We start from the raw sequence: 20555 nt of genomic DNA, 5'->3' as shown, positions 1-20555 counted from the left end.
CTCCTTGTGTCGCTAGCTTGATCGACAGGGCAGACGTGTCCACACCCCGTATTCCTAGGATACCCACGATCAAATGTTATGCGTGTTTTCGGAAGGGTAAGCGACTGCCCATGCTTGGATCAGGTTGAGCTTTGAAGGGGGATAGCAATACGTTGCTGTAAACTTTGAACCGATGTACATGGCCGAAGTGAGCGCGAACTGCAGCATTTGGAAGCGGAGAGCTGCGGCGCTGAACATGGCACATGGAAGAGCCCAGTCCTGGACATGGATTGCGTTGGTAGCTTTTTGAGTTTTGAAGAGAAAGCAGCGTGGGGGAAGATTACCGATGGCACTGCGACTCGTTGTTTATGGACGCGGTGGACAATGTCACATCAACCTGGGAAAAGACTGAACAGGTCTGCAGCCTACAATAGTATGGAAACATGCACAATAGGTAACCTGACATTGATGTAGGCTCTAGACCTGTTGAGCTTTTTCTTGTATGTGGCAGTGCACCGATGTTGACTGCCAGAGCAGAACGCAACATGGAAATGGTCCAGATCAGTTTTGATACGACGCCCCTCAAAATGCTCTACATGGATGGTTCTGCTCGGTTTTTATGTTTCTTCCACTTGCTCCTACAGCCGCCGAACATTAACTCGATTTTTTGTTGTTAGGTTAGACCACAGGAGAATATAGAGCAGAGCTAATGGTGAGTCTTCAAAGACATGCGGGTAGCGCGTTTTGCCTTTGGGGCGCGTTACTGACCCACAGGCAACATCGATATATCGCATCGCGTTTTTGGTAATTTCTCATTCATGCGCTCGCTGAAGGAACAACGAGCCGTGGAAAGGATGTTCATACAGATGGAAGTTAGCCTGCGCAAGAAGATCCCGGTGACCTAGATGTTACTGTCAACAGTCCAAAGGAGAGGAGATTAGTCTAGCGCATTGCTTTTGTGCTAGCTGCTGCCTACGCATCTGCGATATAGCTAGAAGGGCTTTATAGTTTATAAAGATACACACCTAAGGTACTATTAGCTAAACTATAGTTCTACTTTGTAGAAAAAGAATAGCCTACATACTTAAATATTAAGGTTAGAACGGGCTAGAATAGACGTAGTAGTAGTAGTAGTTAACAGTCCGAACATGTTACATTGATGCGCAGTTTTGACGGTGACATATTTCCATCGATCTGCGCACCATGCGTTTTGTTCTGGGTAAACCGGTTGTTTGAATGCAGGGATCCAGGGTCGCCAGGCCGCACATGAAACTTTTGCTGTGACGTTTTGAAAGAAGAGGAACAAGCGAAGAGCCATCACGAGCTGCTTGTCGGCTTTTTGAAGTTGTGAAAAATGGCATTGTTGTTAAGGAGTAAGAGGTAGAATTACCATGCGGACTTTTATATACCTTGCCTACAGCACGAACACGCACGCGTGGGGTGGCTGTACTCATACACTGAAGGCTTTCTCGTGCAGAGTTAGAATCTTCGCCCGTTCCTCTATCTGGCCGTCCTGAGCCCAATCCCCCATCTCCATCAGCCTGTCTCTCTGAACCTCAAGCTCCCTGTTCATGACATCACTGTTTGCGTTTCCAATACTCCTCTTGAGCTCTTCTGTCATCTCTTCCGCTTTGGCCTTCACACTCTTTGTGAACGCACTAGCCGGCCCATGACTCAGGTGCGCTACATTCAACACCTGCTTTACCAACATCATGGCAATGAGACCCATATCCACCTCCGGTGCACCTACACCCCCTGGAGTACTTGCTAGGTATGCGGCCAACATCGCCATCTGCCATGTTTGTACTACCCGGACCGGGTGGAACGAGACTGGGTAGAGCTTGGGAAGGATGTACTTGTACCGCTTTGCACATTGCGCCCATGCGTCCTGATAACGTCCCTCGGAAAGCAGGTTCACAATCAAGTCGTCGCGGAGTGCAGCATATGGTTGTCGGTAAATCGGCAGAAACATTGCCTCATGGCATATCTTAAGTGCCTGCCTGATCGCTGCTCTAACAAGCAGGGGGCTCTCTGTTGCTTGGAGTTCTGCATAGAGACCAAACAGCTTCTCCTGAGTTTCTGCCATGGACGCAACTTCGGCTCCCAAGACCCATCCAGGCCTTGATGGTACCAGCCAGTTGTCTTCCTGGAGAGTCGCCTTTTCCTGACATTGGGCGCAGCGGCAGGTAAAGAACCAGCGGGATTGGAGCTCTTCTTGTCGCCTGTGGTAGGGATTCGTAGCATCAATGTACGAAATGTAGATTTCTTTGTCTTTCTTGATGGGTCGGAGTGTACGAATGCTTACTCGCGGACCGTCCATCATGATGTATGCGTTCGGGTTACAGGAGTGATTCATATGGCAGAGTGTAGGATCGATCATGATACCTAGAGGATCTAACGTAGGTGTGATCAGTGTCAGAGCATTTGACATTACCTTTATACATGTCAGTGAGAGAGTTAGAAGAGTCCATCACAGACTTACTCGACCATACATCGCTGCAACAAAGTCCTTGTCGAAAAGGTTTTGCAACGACGAGAACTGACCGACACCCATAGCCATGAGTTCAATATTCTCGTAGGTTCCGTTCCTCTTGAAGTCGTCAATGTGCGAAGGTAAGCGACAAAGCAGCTCCCATTCTTCATCGGAAATCAGACCATGCTTTCGCCTAATGAATAGTTCCATACATGCAAGTAAGGCTTTGGGGAGGGGTCTACCAGCCGTTGGCTTCAGCATCTTGCACTCATGCTTATGTCCCCGATTCCATGCGTCCTTTTGGCATGCCTGATGCATGTTAGTTCACGAACATACCCGCAGATAACTCGACGTACCTTGCTGCAGTAGCGAAATATCTGGCATGCAGCACACTTGTTCACTTTTGCGCCTTCCGGTACATACAACCTTGTTCCAGTCGATGAACCTTCAGTCCAGAGGTAGCAATTCGCACAGGTATCGAGCAGCCGTTCCGTCTCCAATGAAGCAACAAGAGGCCTCGTGAAGCTTGCAATCTCTTCGCCCGAACCAAACCTTCGGTTAGCAAAAAGACCATTACCAATGCTCTCGCCTTTGCTGTTGGTACAGATAGCCGACTTCGAAATGTAATAAGGTGCCGGTGCTGCCACGGAAGACTTCGGTTCGCCTGACATGACGCGAGGTAGTAGATAGATATTTAGTTGGTGTCGTTAGAATGATGGGGTTCAAGTCAAAGGGTTCAGACGCGTAGCGTGCGACGTCATGTTGTCTCAAATCAGCGGTTATCTCCAGGGCTCGCGTGAAAACGTGAGTTTCGCGACTGACTAGCTCGATTAGGCCAAGGCCAACGAGCTGCCCATGCTCCTACCCCTCACCTTCTCAACACACTTCCAACACGAGAACATTGCATCTACACATATTGCTTTGGCTTTAACGTCTCGTTTTACTTGAATATAGGTTAAGGGTCGAGCATTGCGACATGCACACGTTCCGAATTCGATGACCGTGCGCCTAAACACTGCCCAGGTGGTGGTAACTGGCATGATCGAAGAAAGCTCGCATTCACCCCATTCAAAAGGAAATATTAACAGGTCCTCCAAAGTCTACATTGCTATAAAAGCTCAAGTTTGTAGATTGTTTAAGGCATTGTAGCCTTCTAAGCTTCCTTTAAGATAATTGCACTTCGCAGAGCTAGGTGTTTACCGTTTCCCTCAAATGGGGTGCACTTAGCGTTTTGTTAAGAATGAACATCTAGGATCTCGATCTCTTATCGAGGGCAAGAATTCGTCGTTTATGCCTCTGACGAACGTCGCGATATGCCACCCGCTTCCTGATTGTCACGGCGATGGCTGCTGACCTTCGCATTCCCTATGGATCGGAAAGATGCTTCGTGATCAGAGAGACACGTCGCTGATTAGCCAGACGCATCCAAGTTGTAGGCATGATGCGAAACAAAGAAACTACAGATAGCATTCTTGTCGATCTCACAAGCAATTTGATGTGTACAGCTGTCGAGTGTCCAATTGCAGCATTGGTGACGAACCAGGGGTACGTCACAGCCAGGGTTTCGCGCGGCGGCACAGTTCCGTCCCGCGGTCGCGTCGAGGACTCAACAATCATAACCTCGTAATTGTCTTCAACTCGACCGTTTTCTTTCAATTCATTGACACACGCTCTTAGCAGTAAGTATACTATTACCCGTGTACGCCTTGTAGAAAGCTGGTACGATGACATAGCCAGGTTGATCTTACCGGCACGGCCAAAGCCCCACTATAGCCGACGCCTCTGCATTAGCCCCCGTATCGTACCCGCTGTATTGCGCGACCGAAGATGCCACCCTACCGGACACCGAAGAAGGCGTGGGGCAATTCGTCAAACCCAAACAAGAACAGCTTCGTTCCTGCCAACGAGACCCTCGACAACGAAGCCGATGAGGAGTACCGCAATCGAGCGGTGAATGACCCATATACACACTACATCCTTAAGACGGGAAAGCACAGGGGCAAGACCTTGAAGCAGGTCCATGAAGAAGGCCGAAATGAGGGCTACCTTAATTGGATGCTCAGAACACCAAAGGCATGCAAGGACCTGGACGGAGAGCATATTGTGAAGAAGGGGCTGTTATACTGGAAAGAGCACGCCTCCAGCGCCGAGCCGGTGAAAACGCCGACAAAACCCTCTTCTAGGAGGGACAGTGCAGCTTCTGAGACGGAAACCTCACGATTCAAAGACACTCAAGGGAAGCAGATTACGATTAGTGGTGGCGATGTCGCAGGTCTTTTTCACATGAGGGAGAATCAGCTCAAGACAGCTGGGGTGAAAAGAAAGTCCAACTACGTCATGTACAGCAAGCAATACTGGAGCAATGTGTACTCCTTGAAAGACGTATACGACGCAGCGGTTCGTACACCAAACTGCCCTAGGGACGAAACTCCTGATCAGGCTCTGGAGCGGTGCTTCGAGAAGGTGAAGAGGTGCGGTCACGGAACTATGCTCTTTATGCCAGAGTGTTGTGAGTGCTTTGAATGTGAGAACCTTCGCGCTGGTCCGACACAAGGAGGCCTACGTTTTGTTTCGGGGTTGCAGATGGAGCGGCTTAAGCAGATGCAAAAGGAGCAGGAGAGAGAGGATAGTAGATGGATCGGCATCGAGCCTTGGATGGGCGATTATGATTAGTGAAGATGCGAATAGAAAGATTGTGGGCAGCTGACGTGCGAGATGCGTAATGGGTTCGTTGTTTGAACCTACGTACAACTTTCAGTGACCGAAGAGGTGGCTCACAGGGTGTCATGAGGCCGATATGCAATTTTCAGTGATTGGACAGGTGGACCAGAATGTAGTGTTGCAAGACTGAACGACTTGTAGAGTGCTCGTCAAACAATGGCCGCAATCTGCATTCGTTGCTCGACGCCTGGAGTGCATCGCGACCTAGATCTCCGTATCCATGAATGGAAGCTAGTAAGGCGTATATGTGATCGAATTACAAATTTAACTTCGCCTTCATACGCTCTCCTTTCTCCCACTCATCATATCAGGTGTGTGCCTTCCTCTAAAACCACTTAGAAGATGGCTATGTCTGGGCCTCGCCTTCTTCTTACACATCATATCCGGGGGAAGAGGGACATTTTGGTTACAATAAGATGATCCGAACTTCCACTGCATCAGTACACGTACTTGCTCCGCTTCACTTCGTTGAAACGCCATGCACCAGAGTTTCTCACCAGCTTACTCTGATGTAGTCAGTCGCCTAGATGGCTAGGATAGAGGTAGGCTACATTATTCTACTCTTGCGTGGCCCAGGGAAGCGCAATCTTTCTCCAGCTTCTAATTGGGTATGGGCGCACCTTGTCGAGGTGAAGGTGAGTGGTGAACCTGTCCAAAGCCCCACAAGCTCTCACCGTCACCACCACTTTGATTAGACGGCGACTTCTCTCACAACGCCAGCGCAGTAGTAAGGCGCCTGCCTATTTCAGCTCGTCTTCAGGCTTTCTACTCTCTTCTCTTGACACCGCACTTCGAGTTCAATCTTCCTACCTCGCAGACGACCATCGCTCTCCAGCATCATCTCTTCAAGCTATATCACAACATTCCCTTACACTACACCATCATCAACATGCCTCCCAAGGCCGCCGCGGAAAAGGCCGGCAAGGTCTTCACTGCCGATGTCGTCGCCGCTGTCCTCTGCAGCACTGGCACCACCAGCCTGTCCAACAAGAACTACGAGATGATGAGCGCGCTCGACGGCGTCAAGACTGCGAGCGGTTTTCAGCACGATTTCCGTTCCGTACTCGCCAAGGCCAAGGAGCTCAAAGCTCGCCTCGAGTCTGGCGAAGAGTTCGAGCCAGTTCCGCCTGGTAGCAAGCGCGGTATGTTCTTTACCTAAGTGCTTGAAGTTTTACGACATCAACTAGCATTTCACTTCTGGCAAACTAACACTGTTCAGGTCAGACTACCCCAGCAACCGCCAAGGCAACTCCTAAGAAGAGAAAGGACATGTCTTCCGGCTCCGAAGACACTACACCGTCTAAGAAGAAGACGGCGACTCCCAAGTCCCGTGGCAAGAAGGCTCAGGCCCCAGTGGAGGATACCATGGAAGACTTCCCCGATGATGCTGAGGAGTTCATCAAGAGAGAGAAGAAGTGGGAGGAGGATGTCTTCACCTGAAGCATTCAGCCTTGAGCAGACGTATGGATTATGACATGGCATGCTCAAGTTCGTGGATAAGGTGGGGTTGCGTCTATGACCACGTGGGTCACATGGTTGAAAACTGCGGTGAAGCCAGATGCACCGCACGCATGTATCTGAAGAGAATTATAAGGATCATCAACGATCTTCCATAGTCAATGGAGCATTTCTCTACGTATTCATTGCTCATGACTTGTGTTTTGTGCTTTAACTTTCACAACGACATCAGCACTCCAGGTGCACAAGCAGTTGTAATACATGAATGGGGAGCCTGCAGCACGATGAGATAACCCCATTCATGGAAAAAACTCAACACCCTGGAGCCTACGTCGACGTTAGGTCACCCACTTTGCATGTTCTTATCCTAATGTAGGCTGCTTCCCTGTGCAGCATGCGTGCTGCTTCCCTGTCTCTAGCACAACCTCATTCAGTTTTTTCCCTTGTATGGAGTGAGATCGATGGCGCAGGCTGCTGTCAGCGACATGTACGCCCTACAGGATACTCTCTACATCCATACACATATGACATCGTCCAATTAATGCCGGTCATTTGCGTTTCAGTGACTTTCTTGTCGTCCTTGGTCCCAGAGTTGCCGATGCTGGGCGTGCATGCGATTGTCTGCAAGAATGTAATAATAACATGATCCAGGTTACCATAAGCAATGGGCGCATGCTGCTAAGATGTGCGCACACGGTATGATCCTGCTCGACATAGCGCTCTGACATATCCGATGCGCATATGCATCTACCAGCTGCGATATCATCTCTTCCACAATAGTCGCCGCTTCATTCTCCAACTCTGCATCTCTACACCGTGTATTGCCGGTCATTTTCGTCAAGGCCAGCCCACAGTCAAATCTCCTTTGGGTGGGGCCCAAATCCCGGGCCGTCTGCAGACCCATCGGCTCCGTGCTAAAACCGTAGGCTCATCACCGGTGTCGCACCGACCAAGTCTCGCCCCTAGGCTGGCAAAGTCTTCCAGGGAAGGTCGTAGATCGCAGTCATGTCGGCGCATATCGATAGGGGGAGATCAAGGCGTCGATTGGAGTCGCCCTGATAGAGGATGACGTCGCCCCCGGCGGTTAAGGTCATGTGCGAGACCGGCGTTCGCATGAGGTGGTGGTGGAGCTGACATGTTAGGCGAGCAAAGTTACAGAAGATGGCAGGTGCCGGGGGTGACCGAGTAAGCAGGGGAGACCTTGGCGCCAATGCAGGTACAGCTTCGACGCCTGTAGTTTGCGCCGGCAACTTTACTCAACATCCAGAACTCGAACGACAGTCTGTCGCCATCTTCTTGTAGTCTGCATCGACACATTGTGTTCCTGCGCGGTTATGCGGCAGCAGGATGGCAGCAAGGCCCCTGAATTTTCCCCGGATTATTGGGTGGCTGCCTTCTAACCTCCAAACAGCTTAGCATCGTGGCACGGCGGCCGTTGGTGTGCTCCTCATGCGCCGGGATGCATCGTCGGTGAGTGGCTCCTGGGCTAGACGCTCGCTATGATCCTAGGCGAGATGCCTCGAGGGCTGTGCGAACAGAGGGAAAAGGGGGCTCCTGGCCAAGCGTCTCACTGGCGAACGGCCGATTGGGCGCATGAGCATCCTCATCCATTAGCTCCAGAGCGAGCTATACTGCTTTCGTCCGGCAATTTTGCATCTTCTGCCGTTGCTTTGGCGTCTCGATCCGGTCCAGGTAGCCGTTGGGTGTCAGCGTATTCTTTATTATACCGCGTCGCCCACCGTCGTCTTTTCTTCTTCACTCCCACGTCGCACTATCGCTGTACACAGTCACTCGTTCTTTATCCAACTACATATACCCATACAGCTACTACAGTTCTAATACCCTAATCACCAATCCAACTACCGTCACCATGCGCTTCTTCGAGACCATCCTTTCCGCCGCGGCCTTCGCTGCCGCCGTCGCTGCCCTCGAGATCAACGACTTCCCTGCTGAGGGTGTTGTTGCTGGCCAGACCTACACCATCACCTACTCCCCCGCGGACGACACCCCCACCACCTTCATCCTCCGCCAGGGACAGTCCACTGACCTCGACACCGTTGCCACTCTTACCAGTATGTGCCCAACCTGACAGTAATATGATCTTCCAATTCTAACTGAACTCCAGCTTCCGCTACCGGTGGAAAGTTCGAGTGGACCCCTACCAAGTCCCTCGTCAACGAGCCCGACTACGCTCTCCAGATCCAGCAGGGAACCACCATCAACTACTCCGCCCAGTTCCCCCTCTCTGGTGGCGCTGAGGAGGATGACTCCCCTGTCTCCTCTGCCGTCTCCTCCGCCATGGCATCTGCTTCGTCCGCTACCGCATCTGCTGCTTCTTCCGCCTCTGCTGCCCTCAGCAGCGCCATTGAGAGCGCCAAGTCCAGCATGATCACCAGCGCTGCCTCTGCTTCCGCCACCATCAGCCCCTCCGCTGGCGTCAACTCCACCGTCACCTCTGCCACTCTTACCCGCTCTTCTTCCGGCTCTGCCACTGGCAGCGCCAGCCTCCCTGAGGTCACTGACTCTGGTGCCAACATCCGCAGCCCCGTCGCTGCCATGCTCGGTGCCGCCGCCGCTTTCGCCTACTTCGCATAAGCGTTTCCCTTCACGACCTTATACTATAATTGTCCTTTTACGACATGTTAGCATTGGAATCTGTGGGAACCCCCTCCAGCATCTATTGTCAATTTGAGTCACGCGAGCATTGGCATCCGTGATTGGTGTGTCCGATGGGAACGCTATGCAAAGAGCTTGTATAGACGTAGCAGAAAATGATAATATGGAAGCATTTGCCTACTCATCCATGATCCTGCAAGTGATGCGTGCAATGACACCATGCCTTTCGTCTCATGATGTATCAGATGTAGTTTTGCTTGTGCGAGCATAGGTGCTTTCGACCTATGCGCACTTACCGTGAAACATCCGTTCCGCTTCCCTGCTTCTTTTGTTACTTCCGCAATGCTTGGGAGATCTCTATCATCGTAGCACAGACGTCACAATCAATCATCCGCGTGGTACCGCATCCATCATGTCTCAGCGGTACCGTGGTACGAGGCTGTCATCATGCGTTACATGCGCACTATCCCCGCATGTCTATCACAGCAACCTGGTAGTACACAGTAGGTACTGGGGTCAATCACTCTTTGGCGTGTGCGCAACATGACGTCGCGTTTGGCGCGTGTCAAGAACCTGAAACGCGGAGTTGACGATCGCATCTTGTCGTTCGTCGCGCCAGGAATTCTGTGGTTGACTGACCAGGTGACCCCACAGCGGGATTGTTCCCCACCTCTCCACAGATGCATCAAGCAAGCTGCAAGAACCCGCTGCTCATTGCCACACCGTAACTACACCTCCGCAGTTCTCTCTTCTCCATCGCATCTATCGCTTGAAGTCTTCAACACTCTGTTGCGTCTTGACAAGCACACAGCCCCAAGGACGCGAACAGCAGCAGCACCCGCATCGCCACCATCAGCTAGTTTCTAACCAGCCGGCGTACACCGAGTTCCACCATCACTAACTACAAGGACTGCGCAAGCCTACCAAGCAAGCCACCCGCCTACCAACCCAAAAGAGAGTAGACATGTAGCACTGCCTGCTGCCGTGTGTTGCGCGTCCAATGTCATGTATCACGCGGTCAACAGCGTTTTGATCGAACCAGGACTTGCCACGGCTTGCACACGCTAGTGCCCAGTAGTAGCGGCCACGCCGAGGCTGATGTGCTATTAGCTTTGGAATAGATGTATCGATACGTTGCATACCGAAAATTTCAAAGGACCTTCTTGCCAATGCGGCGGCGCTGAAAGATATATTTAGTTTGTAATCGCAAGAGAAGCTAGCCAAAAAGGCTTGAATCGATGGTAGAGCGGTCGCGAGCTGGGAACTAATGAAGCGCAGCTGAAGCCGAGCCTTGAACAGTATGGTGAGTCTTCGCCTTTGCTTAGGCTCACCGTTCAAAGGACTCTTGATCCTGCAAGCCTTTCGCTATTCTTCAGTCCGCGCCATACGCGGTGGCTACACTCTAACGTTGGGCATCATTAAATGCCTCAATGCTTACGTAGCCACTTCCCTCGCTTTCGATAACCGACATTGTTGCATTCGCTCGTACTTCGGCATTATGACCAGGTTGTTAACATATCGTTAACCTTCGCTTTTACCTAACAAATTGACTCCAGCTTGACTAGGATATCGGGACCGTTGCTGCAGCGACGATCACGACAACGCCAGGTAGAGCTGAGTTGAGTTGAACGAACTCCACCACATCATATTTTTTTGTAAAGGAGCCATTCAGATCTTTCATGCTCGTAGCTAGAACTGTGTAGCCACATTGCTGGTGCTATGGCATGGTATCCGCAATTTCGACTTTTTCTCTATCTTTGCGTAATACCGGCATCCAACCTCCCATTAATCGACAAGGTCCTACCGCTCTCGCTCCTCACTCTGGTAGCTGTTTCTCAGCCCAAGTGTTGGCCCAAAATGTCCCGATGTCTGCACCTGAACAGCTGGTGTCGACTTTCCAACACTCTTTCTACCCATAAAAGTTCGCCCACTGACCACATTACCCCTCCTCACAATATCCCCCCTTCTTCTTCCCACTCTACACAAATAGCACTCCCGCAGCCCCAGCCATCGCACCCGCAAATCCCATCTTCTTAAGACCTCTCACAGGAACCGCAGCACCAGTAGCCTCCACAAGGCCTGAAGCACCCGTACCGCTCTGTGTACTGCTTCCTCCACTCTGCGTTCCCGTCACACTCTGTGAACTTGCATCAAAGCTCGCAGTCCTCGAACCAACAGCACTTTGAATACCAGTGATCACTGTAACATCTTCGGTCACTGTGTTGGAAGGCACAGGTGATGCTGTATCGACGGCCAGACTCGGTGCTCCAGCTATCGATGTTGGGAGCGAGCTCGCTGGTGTACTAACGCTGTTGTCGACGGTAAAGGCGTCACCCCATGATGGGGTTGGAGACGCCGATGGGAGCAGGTTCTCTGTTGATGTTTCCGCTGCGGGTTTGACGGCGAAGGGCTCACCCCACGACTGTGTTGCCGCGGACGAGATACCAAGAAGGGAGAGTAGGGTCGTCTTTCGGAGGGAGGATTTGCGCATATTGGCGGTGTTTGCTCGGTATGTCTTGAACCTCGTTTCTGTCTCTCCTCAACGCTTGAAGCTTGTGTAGGTTGTTTCTTGAGATGCGTAAACTGAGTGACAGGGTTTCAAGCTTCACGGCGATGGCTTCTTTTTACTTGGATGCCAGGGGACCCTGCGCTCATCCCGATACTCCGGATCATCACTATCCACCCAGAAATTGCCATATTGAGCGTGTAGTACTCACAAGTCTGACGTAAGTTTCCAGCACAAACAGCGATGCGTATCGCGTTAACGTGGTGAGACAGCCAGCCTCCTGGTTTCTGATAGGCTGTCAGTCCGGATAGAAGGTGTCTGATTGGTCGGGAAGGCTTTAGTGCTGTCTCGTTCGGGTCTCCGCAATGCTGCCGCACGCGAACCACTGCCGGACCCCGACATTTTGCGATGCCGAAACGACGCGCAACATTCTGCAGTGTGATATGCACTTATTTCTATTGTAGGAGAAGTGTATGTTGCAAGGAAGCTGGTGGCTTGCTGTGGCGCTGAGATCTACCATCGGAAACCAAGACACCAACCAGTCATCAGAATTTTACGACAACGTTTGCAATTGCACTACAGACAGGTTACTAGGAGTCAAATCCATCTCTATTCGTCAAAATTTCGGCCAGGAAATAGCTCCACTACCATTTGACAAGATCCTGCACTTGGACAGGCATACCAGTCTCCATGGAGCGATTCGCACCAACACCGACAAGGACAGCATTACCGCCATCCCGAATGTACGCAGCTCGTTTAAAGCTGTCTTCACCGTCGCTGGTAGCGATGACATCTCGCAGAAGCAGGGGGTCGCCACCTCCGTGGCCGCCTTCGCTCTTGACAACATCAACGACATAAGGCTGTCCCCACAAGGGATACACCACAATGTTTGTCTTCTCCACGCCACCTTGGATGTAATTTGCTTCGAGCTCACCGAGCCCTTCGTTTGTGACAGTCTCACCACCCGCTGAGTATCCGCCTTCGACAACATTTATCTCGATGCGGCCCTTGCTACCATTGAACACGCAGCGATATCCCTCCCATGGCGCATAAGCATATGTGTTGTAGGTCATGACCGCTTTGTTCTTGTACTTGATGATCATGGAGAGATTGTCTTCGATAGTGATGCCTTCAGCGAAGCAGTTGCGGTCACGGATGTAGCCGTCCTCGTGCTCAGCCTCGAGGTACAACTTCTTCAGTTGGGCGTTTTGGTCGATATGAATCGCAAACGGGTCGTCTTTCGCAGTCTCGTTGTTGAGATAGCGTTCGCCTAGATTCTTCTCTCCTCTTCGCTCAGCGTTTTCTCTACCGTAGAAACGTAAGCTACCGACGCAGTAGACCATCTCGGGTTCCGTGTTCAGCCAGTAATGTACCAGGTCGAAGTGATGAATGGACTTGTGCATCTGGATACCACCACTGGTGTCTTTGTTTCGATGCCATCGTCGCATGAAATCAGATCCATGTGCGCAGTCCAGAATCCAGTCCATGTGTACCGTCGAGATTTCACCAATGACTCCGGAATCGACAAGCTCGCGTAGCTTCGTGTGGTGAGGTGCGTATCGATAGTTGAAGAGAACACGAACTTGCTTGCCTGTCCTCTTCTCCGCATCGATCATCGCTTGCAGCTTCTCTTCGTCGATAGTCATCGGTTTCTCGGTAATTGCGTCGCAACCCAGCTCCATAGCGCGGATGCAGTATACGTGATGGAACTTGTCGATGGTGGTGACGATTACGACGTCGGCCTTTTGCTCTTTGACCATCTTGTCGAAGTCTTCTGCCTTGTACATCGGGACGCGTTCGCCCCCGATCTCGGCAATGCGATCATTTGCAGCTTTCATGCGCGTCTCATTGGTATCGCATATACCAACGACTGCAGCGCTCGATTTGAAGTCTTGGATGATGCTTTGGTAGTAGAACGCGGATCTAACGCCCATGCCCACAATGACATAGCGTTTGATCTGCGGAAAAGTCATGACTTTAGGGAGGGGGAGGGGATGTTCGGAAATATAATATAATGGTGCTTGGGTATGAAACGGGCGACAACCAGAGTGACCTTATACACATCTTTATACGATATCTTCCTTGAGTCTGCATGATTCAAGGTGAGCTGGTACTATGCATCGTTAACAGTAGAGCGTCAAATCAGAGGTCTTCGTAGCGAAGCAAATTGATGGTGTCCAGTAATCGAGTGTTTCGTTGCAGGCGTTCAGGTGGAGCAGCGGAGTGTGGAGAGTGTAGGTAGCACATCGACACTGCTCCCGCTTGTTACACACTTCGATCGGCTAATAGCTCTGGAGTCCTGCTGCAAACATGGAGATTGTATGGCATTCGGGAGGGAAAGCACCGAAGAAACGGACGGCTGCAGCATGCCCCACTTGTCGGTCACGCAAGAAACGATGTTACCATTTTGAGGACCGCGGATATCGAAGGAAGGAGCGAACCTGCGGAATAGGAAGTCAAGTGCAAGAGACTCATCTGTGCATCGATACAGGCGAGCCCACTCCAAGCCCCGGTCGCGTCAGCGAATACAACCCTGAATCCGTCCTCGCAGCTCTATCAGAAGACGCTGAGCCAGGATCAAGCGCCTTAAACCAGACAACACATGCGACATCATCCCAACCTACGCCACAAGCTATGGTACTCACTTCTTCCGCCGCACACGAAGCCGAGCGCCGACTGAAGTGGTACGAGCAACATAAAATCCGGACCACCACGCCGAGCCTATCCGAGTCGTATCGAAAATATCTCGAAGAAGAAGGAGCTTTTGCATCATTACCCAAAACCACGACGGACGCTCTCTTACCCTTATATATATCCACACTGAATGACCTTACTCCCATCACAGATGGCGCCGCCGTCTTCCGCGACCACAGTAACGGACAAGCATCCATCTACTTGGTCAGGGCGATATGCCTCGTCGTCTGCAAGACAAAACACGCAGCTCCTTTCTTAAGACTGACTGATTTCGGTCCCCTCTTGGAGCCACTAGAGTTTGCATCAAAGCTTCTAGCTGGACTAGATGCTGCCATCAAAGCAGACTTGGAACCTAACCGCATCGTTAAGATCCAGATCCTAGCACTGATGCACCTGCATAACGACGGATTAGCCGGCGTGGATCGCGCGTCCAGTTATCTGTCGCAGGCGATATGCGAAGCATGGTCAATGTGCATACACCTGAAGATACCTGGCAACCCTGACAACGACGAATGCAAGTATCTATGGTGGTCACTCCGGAACTTTGACCGCCTTGGTAAACCAATCATGGCAGCGGCACCCTTCTTTATCGACGACGCAGATATCGGTGTTGAACGTATAGAACCGAAGAGAGACGACTATCGCTCCCAAATCATGGCCGTCTCTCTCGCTCTTGGAGACCTCATGACTACCGCGACTAGAGCTTACAAAGCTGGCGCTACAACGGCGGTCGATAGTTGCTGGGAGTTTCCTTTGCTATCAGAAATTACGGGTGGGAGTAATTTCCATCAGTTCCACATGTCGCATCGAGGTAAGACACTTGCCGACTTGACTTTTCAATCTACTTAAAGCAGCAGCATACCTGGAAACATGGTATCATGTTGCCGCCATGCTATCCTGTCGCTACAGTGGACCAGACACCGAACAATACAACCGACGTCGTGCGTCCGCGGATAGAGTTCTCGAGATAGTCTCTCGTGAAGGATGCGAAGGCCTTCCTCCGCTCCCACTGGTTCCATATGCCATGTCCATGTCCACAACGGTCATCTACCGTGCTTTGCACGATCGTGTAAGAGACATTGGCAAAGCAAGAGAGGACCTTGGCCAATGCTGCGATGCCCTCGATGACCTGAGTGAACGATGGACCAGCGTAAGAGGCGTGGCCAAGCTTGCAAAACGGCTTTGCAGACTGATAAGCGACGGTGCACACGACAGCTTGCGAGACGCGCAGCGAGGTGGTACTACTACCACATCCAACAGCACAGTCTCAACTCTGGCTATACCAGCCAACAACGACGCTGTTACGGAACAGACAGGAGTTCTATATAGCGACGAGGCTTTCCAAAGATATCTCACTGACATCTGGCCAAGCTTCGATGCATCCTACTCTCAGTTAGATTGGGCTTTTCAGGACTATGGCTTGGACATGGAATTACCCAGTCCGTTCGATGATTTGCGATCTTGATAGGTTCAGCGTTCGACAAAGGACTCGTCGACAGCACAGTCGGAATGAGAACTCCAAAGCATTGCATAAGAAACTCATAAATTCGTTACTTTATCATCCTGCTCAAAGAGCCTGACCAACCGGTCTATTGCCTAAATACTCGCCATTTTGCGCATGCTCCACGCGAGGCGGACTATACGCAACATACTCTTGTTGCTGAACCCGCCCTTGTCCCTGTGTATTACTGCCTACATCGCCCAAGTTTAACCCATCTCTCTTGCCCGCATCCAACTCGCTGGGTGGCGGCATCTCTCTGCCGTCGATCTCCCAGACGTTGGCGCTGGTCGGCATCTCGTTGCTTTCTGGTATCTTGGAATCCATGTATTGGTGGTATTGTGCTGGTTTTTCGTCGGAGTATCGGGGTGCCGGAGTGGTACTGGTTAGAGAATGGCGTGCAGCGACGGCGCCGGCACCAGCTCCCATTGCTGCTGCGCCTCCAAAGGTTGATGTTGATGCCCATGGTGCCTGGCTTCCAGACTCCATAGGGGATACGGGAGACATCATTGTTGTTGGTTGTGTTGAAGACCTGTCGGTTTGCGTAGGAAGGGTATTAGTGGTAGAATACGTGTTTGGATGCGGAATATGTGTGTATGCGCTGTTTGTCGGCGGGGAGTGGTCAGACGAAGAAGATGCTGCGGGACTGGCCTCTTTGTCGTTCAGAACCGCGTTTCGGGATTTCTTCTTGCGGTGACGGAGGAGAAGGAGGACGAATATGCCAATTAGGGCCAGAGCTGCGACCCCTCCTACTACCACGCCAGCGATTAGACCTGTTGAGGGACCGGAACTTGAATCTGAGGATGATGCGCCTGCGGCAGCTGCACTCGATGACGTTGGTTCTTCCGATGCGGTGCTTGAAGCTGCGCCCGCAGTTGACGATGCCTCTGTTGCTATCGGTCCGGTGCTCCTCGCTGTACTGCTTGCCTCCTCTGTTGCACTCGTGGCTGTGATCTCAGCCGCAATGCTCGTAGGATTCGCAGGTGTTGGCAAAGCATTCACCACACTGCCTGCTACGCTCTCAATGACAGCCGTAGGCACTGTAACGCCATTGCTCGACAGCACTGACGAGACATCGCCAACGATGCTGGACAACAGGTCGCCAATCTGCCTCCGTTGACGCTGATGGTTCCTCCGTACTTGCTCCGCGCCAATGCTACCTGCCGCAAGACAATACTCGCTCGTATAACTCTCGGCGGTCGAACGATCCGGGTGCGATGTTGGATGCGACGCGTGATTGTCGAAGCATGAGACGCGCCATAGGTACTGTTCGCACAGGCACGTATAGTCGGGAATCGGGGTGGTATCGCAGGGAAAGTAGCCCTTAACGGCGGATATGCAGGAAGTTATTGCACTAGATTGGTCAATGTCAGTAAACTTCGCTCTTGTTGACCAATTCGCGATTGAGAATGCATAATTACATCTGTTCATGGTTCGCGCCCTGACCAGCCGAAACAATGGGCCATCGCAACGCCGGCACAAGCTTGAGCAGGACACCGAGCATCATCAGAAGCGTGGTTGACGGATGAACGGACCCGGTTGAAGCGACAGCACCATCAGCGCTTTAACGTACTAGCCAGACCTACTTTCATCAAGCTTGCGAAGTGGCGGTAACCGGGCGTTCGATTCGTTGATCCTGCACCGGCAGAAGCGGGGACACCGACCCATCTATGCAATGCTCTGTTCCGAGCACCCGTCTCGCGATAGGAAACCTGTTGGCCATCGATGATGTAGGTGTGGAGGTGCGGCTTACCTGTGGCTGGGTAAACCAGGGGATCCGTGAGGTTTAACTGGTGGGGGGAACTTTAGCCTCGTGCGCTAACGGGCTGCCCTGATGGCATCGCAACGTGGAGACCATGAGTTTGGGCATGATCAACGTTTGTGAGACGAGAACGCGTCGAGCTAGGATAATTGACGTGCGCAATTGTGCTACGAGCGTCGATGCACCGCCACACCTGTAGTGTTCTGGGCCCGCGTACTCTGTATAGAATGTGGATTTGTGATGCTTGGGGTATGGTAGAAAGTGAACTGCCGACTCCAGAATGATGCTCCGCTGAAAAGAAATGGGTATTGAAGCACTGCCACAACCGTCCTCCAGGCCCTGGAAGTGTCCATTGAGAGACATTCAATAGAATCTTACTTCCCGTTGGTACCATCACCGTGACCTTCCAACCGGTTTACCAACCTCTTGACGCCACTCCACTCCTCGCTACGTGTCTGGACACCTCCAAGATCATCGCCCACCTCGAAGATGGTGACGACGCCATCCATGCCTCCCACTGCAACTCTGCGCCCTTCGTTCCTCTCCCATGCCAACTTGTTCAGACTCCTGTTCATGTAGCCAAGACCAGTTGGCATGTTCGTAAACGCGCCACGCTTACCGTCACTGGGCTTGACCGATTGAACAGGAACCTCGACATCTACGTTGATATCCCAGACTTCGAGACTTCCCGCTCCGTCGACAAGCGCGAAAACGGAGGGTTTGACAGGCGACCATCGAACGTCATAAACGAGATCTTCGCGTGCAATGTCGAGAACGGGTGTTACTTGTTGCGTTGCACCAGGAAGTGTTGGGTTGGTAGCGCCTGTAGCAGCCGGCGGGCGGACCTTCCAAAGCTTGACGCTCCAGTCGACACTCGACGACAGAACAAGGTCCCCTAGATCGATCTGACCCTTGGCGGGATGGAAGTCTAGACTCATAACGGGCGCAGCATGGCCAGCGTACTTTACGCGGCCGTCTACACCTGCTTTCGCACCAGCTCGGTCATAGCGATGGCATGGGTAAATGGTACCCTCTTCTGTGCCTGCGAGGAAGTAAGTTGGATCCGATTGCGGGAAGGCTATGCTGGTCACTGCCATGTCGTCTGTCTTGGCTGGCGGTGGTGATGTCAATTCAAGGAACTCTTGGGGCTGTGAAAGCATGTCAACAGTCCATCCACACACAACACCATCCGTCGAACACGAGATGATGTTGTTTGCGTTCTGCGTTCCGACAATGTCTAACGAGTAGACGGGGTGTGTGTGACCGGAGCCAGTGAGCGGTGTCTTCTGCACTGGTGCGGACTTCGCGCGAGTGTCCCATAGCAGCACTTGCCCTGAGTAGGCGCCTCCAACAATGAGATTTGGGTGGAACGGGGAGAACTTTGCGGTAAGGATATCGGACTGCGCATGGAAGATGTACTCAGGCCGATCGTGCATGTGCAGGTTCCATACTTGTACGAGACCGTCAGGGTCGTGTGGCGCGGACGGGTTCTTGGTGTACGAGGCAAGGACGAGTTCTGGGAACTGTGAAGCATGTCAGTGTCATAATCGCCAGACGTCATTGCACTCCATACCTTTGTTGAGAAACCCAGATCTGAAATCATCCTCTTCTTGCTCCATCGCTCATCCCAGAACTGTGCAATTTCCTTGATGCGGCGACCCTTCTTGCCTCCACTTGAACCGTAACCCTCATCGTCGTCGTCGACGTCTACACCACCGTTTGCGTAGTCTGCCAAGATATCGTAGCCAAGTTGTTGGTCAAGCGCTCGCTCCAACACCTTCGTGCTGCGCTCGACGAAGCCGATGAACTCCTCCGAGTTTTCGACAGCCGTCAATTCTTCGTTTGTGAGGGTCTTGAACGGGAAGTTCTCTTCTGACCCTGGTTGTTGTGCACCCTCTTCGGGCGCTTGTTGCAGGACCTTGAGCTCCTCCTCGATTTCCTTGCGCAGCTGCGCTCGGATCTCCTCGTCCCTCTCCTTCTGTCTCCGGCTCAGCCTCTTGCTCTTGGGTGACCGCGTAGGGCTCTCGTCGCGCTCCGTGTCGCTTCCCCCAATACCTCGGTCTTTCGACGGGGTCCACTCTATGCTTGCTTGTACACCCTTGCTGTATGTGATGATCTCCTTCTCCTTCTTGACCTCGTTGGTGACCTGGCCATCGGCCTCGTAGACTGTCGCGAGCGGAGCCAGTGAGAGAGTCTGCATTTCTCGGTCAACCATGCCGGTGAGGGATGGGAAGCCCGTGGATCCTTCATTGTCGCTGCTCAGTTGGCCTGCGCTGACTACCGATGTCGGGCGGGTTGGTCGTCCTGCGCCTGCTGGGGAGCCAGGTTGTGTAGAACCGGGTCTACTCTCCCCAAGGATGCTATTGATGAGGTTGGTGACGTCGGTTCTGCGGTCGAGGTCTTCACTGCGTCTTGGTGTCGGCGAGAGGACCTGGAATGTTAGTCAGTCACTGATTAGATGGAATTGGATATGTAACCTACTTCTCCTAGAGGACTACCAGTCGCGGATTGCCTGCTGGCTGACTCGGCCTTCCTCAGTTCTCGCTGGCGCTTAAGCTCGGCCAACTTGGCTTTCTTTGCGAGAATCTCATCGCGCCGCTGCTGCATTGTCGACTCCATGGCGGAGACGTGCGAGGTGGGATGCTTGGTCGAGTATGTGTCGGCGCTGTAGTAGGAGACCTGAGCTGCGTCGTGTATCCAGAGGTTATTTCCTCCCCGCCTTCAACTATCCACAGACAAAGGCAAGTGCGATGTACACAAAGGCAGGCGCGTCGGGTGATGCTGTCGCGCCAAGCGGTGGTGGTTCAGGGACGCACTAGCTCGCAGCCAGCGATCCCGACCAAATCTT

General features: G+C 52.1%; 8 protein-coding genes across 8 annotated transcripts; 4 read left to right on the top strand and 4 right to left on the bottom strand.

Moving 5' to 3' along the window:
• Positions 1-1429: 1429 nt before the first annotated feature.
• J4E84_006026 (uncharacterized protein) lies at positions 1430-2713 on the bottom strand (the record flags this gene model as incomplete). Its single annotated transcript, XM_049388618.1, has 2 exons — positions 1430-2364; positions 2467-2713. 2 exons carry the CDS (start codon positions 2711-2713, stop codon positions 1430-1432), a joined length of 1182 nt encoding a protein of 393 aa, XP_049243517.1.
• Positions 2714-4279: 1566 nt separating this feature from the next.
• On the top strand, positions 4280-5125 carry J4E84_006025 (uncharacterized protein; the record flags this gene model as incomplete). Its single annotated transcript, XM_049388617.1, has 1 exon — positions 4280-5125. The coding sequence occupies one exon, from the start codon at positions 4280-4282 to the stop codon at positions 5123-5125; it is 846 nt and encodes a 281-aa protein (XP_049243516.1).
• Positions 5126-6062: 937 nt separating this feature from the next.
• J4E84_006024 (uncharacterized protein) lies at positions 6063-6613 on the top strand (the record flags this gene model as incomplete). The annotated part of the gene is made up of 2 exons (XM_049388616.1): positions 6063-6315; positions 6393-6613. The coding sequence occupies 2 exons, from the start codon at positions 6063-6065 to the stop codon at positions 6611-6613; spliced, it is 474 nt and encodes a 157-aa protein (XP_049243515.1).
• A 1888-nt stretch (positions 6614-8501) lies between these two features.
• J4E84_006023 (uncharacterized protein) lies at positions 8502-9226 on the top strand (the record flags this gene model as incomplete). The annotated part of the gene is made up of 2 exons (XM_049388615.1): positions 8502-8703; positions 8757-9226. The coding sequence occupies 2 exons, from the start codon at positions 8502-8504 to the stop codon at positions 9224-9226; spliced, it is 672 nt and encodes a 223-aa protein (XP_049243514.1).
• A 3171-nt stretch (positions 9227-12397) lies between these two features.
• On the bottom strand, positions 12398-13726 carry J4E84_006022 (uncharacterized protein; the record flags this gene model as incomplete). The annotated part of the gene is made up of 1 exon (XM_049388614.1): positions 12398-13726. The coding sequence occupies one exon, from the start codon at positions 13724-13726 to the stop codon at positions 12398-12400; it is 1329 nt and encodes a 442-aa protein (XP_049243513.1).
• A 661-nt stretch (positions 13727-14387) lies between these two features.
• J4E84_006021 (uncharacterized protein) lies at positions 14388-15296 on the top strand (the record flags this gene model as incomplete). Its single annotated transcript, XM_049388613.1, has 1 exon — positions 14388-15296. One exon carries the CDS (start codon positions 14388-14390, stop codon positions 15294-15296), a length of 909 nt encoding a protein of 302 aa, XP_049243512.1.
• Positions 15297-15339: 43 nt separating this feature from the next.
• J4E84_006020 (uncharacterized protein) lies at positions 15340-16455 on the bottom strand (the record flags this gene model as incomplete). Its single annotated transcript, XM_049388612.1, has 3 exons — positions 15340-15688; positions 15808-15830; positions 16144-16455. 3 exons carry the CDS (start codon positions 16453-16455, stop codon positions 15340-15342), a joined length of 684 nt encoding a protein of 227 aa, XP_049243511.1.
• Positions 16456-18081: 1626 nt separating this feature from the next.
• Positions 18082-20326, bottom strand: J4E84_006019 (uncharacterized protein; the record flags this gene model as incomplete). The annotated part of the gene is made up of 3 exons (XM_049388611.1): positions 18082-19230; positions 19281-20138; positions 20189-20326. The coding sequence occupies 3 exons, from the start codon at positions 20324-20326 to the stop codon at positions 18082-18084; spliced, it is 2145 nt and encodes a 714-aa protein (XP_049243510.1).
• Between the last annotated feature and the right edge of the window lie 229 nt (positions 20327-20555).

This window comes from Alternaria hordeiaustralica (genome assembly GCF_023758085.1).
Source record: "Alternaria hordeiaustralica strain BMP 2776 chromosome Unknown scaffold_11, whole genome shotgun sequence".
Lineage (NCBI taxonomy): Eukaryota > Fungi > Ascomycota > Dothideomycetes > Pleosporales > Pleosporaceae > Alternaria > Alternaria hordeiaustralica.
The sequence above is the reverse complement of the archived record's forward strand: the minus strand, read 5'-3'. Positions and strand labels throughout refer to the sequence as shown.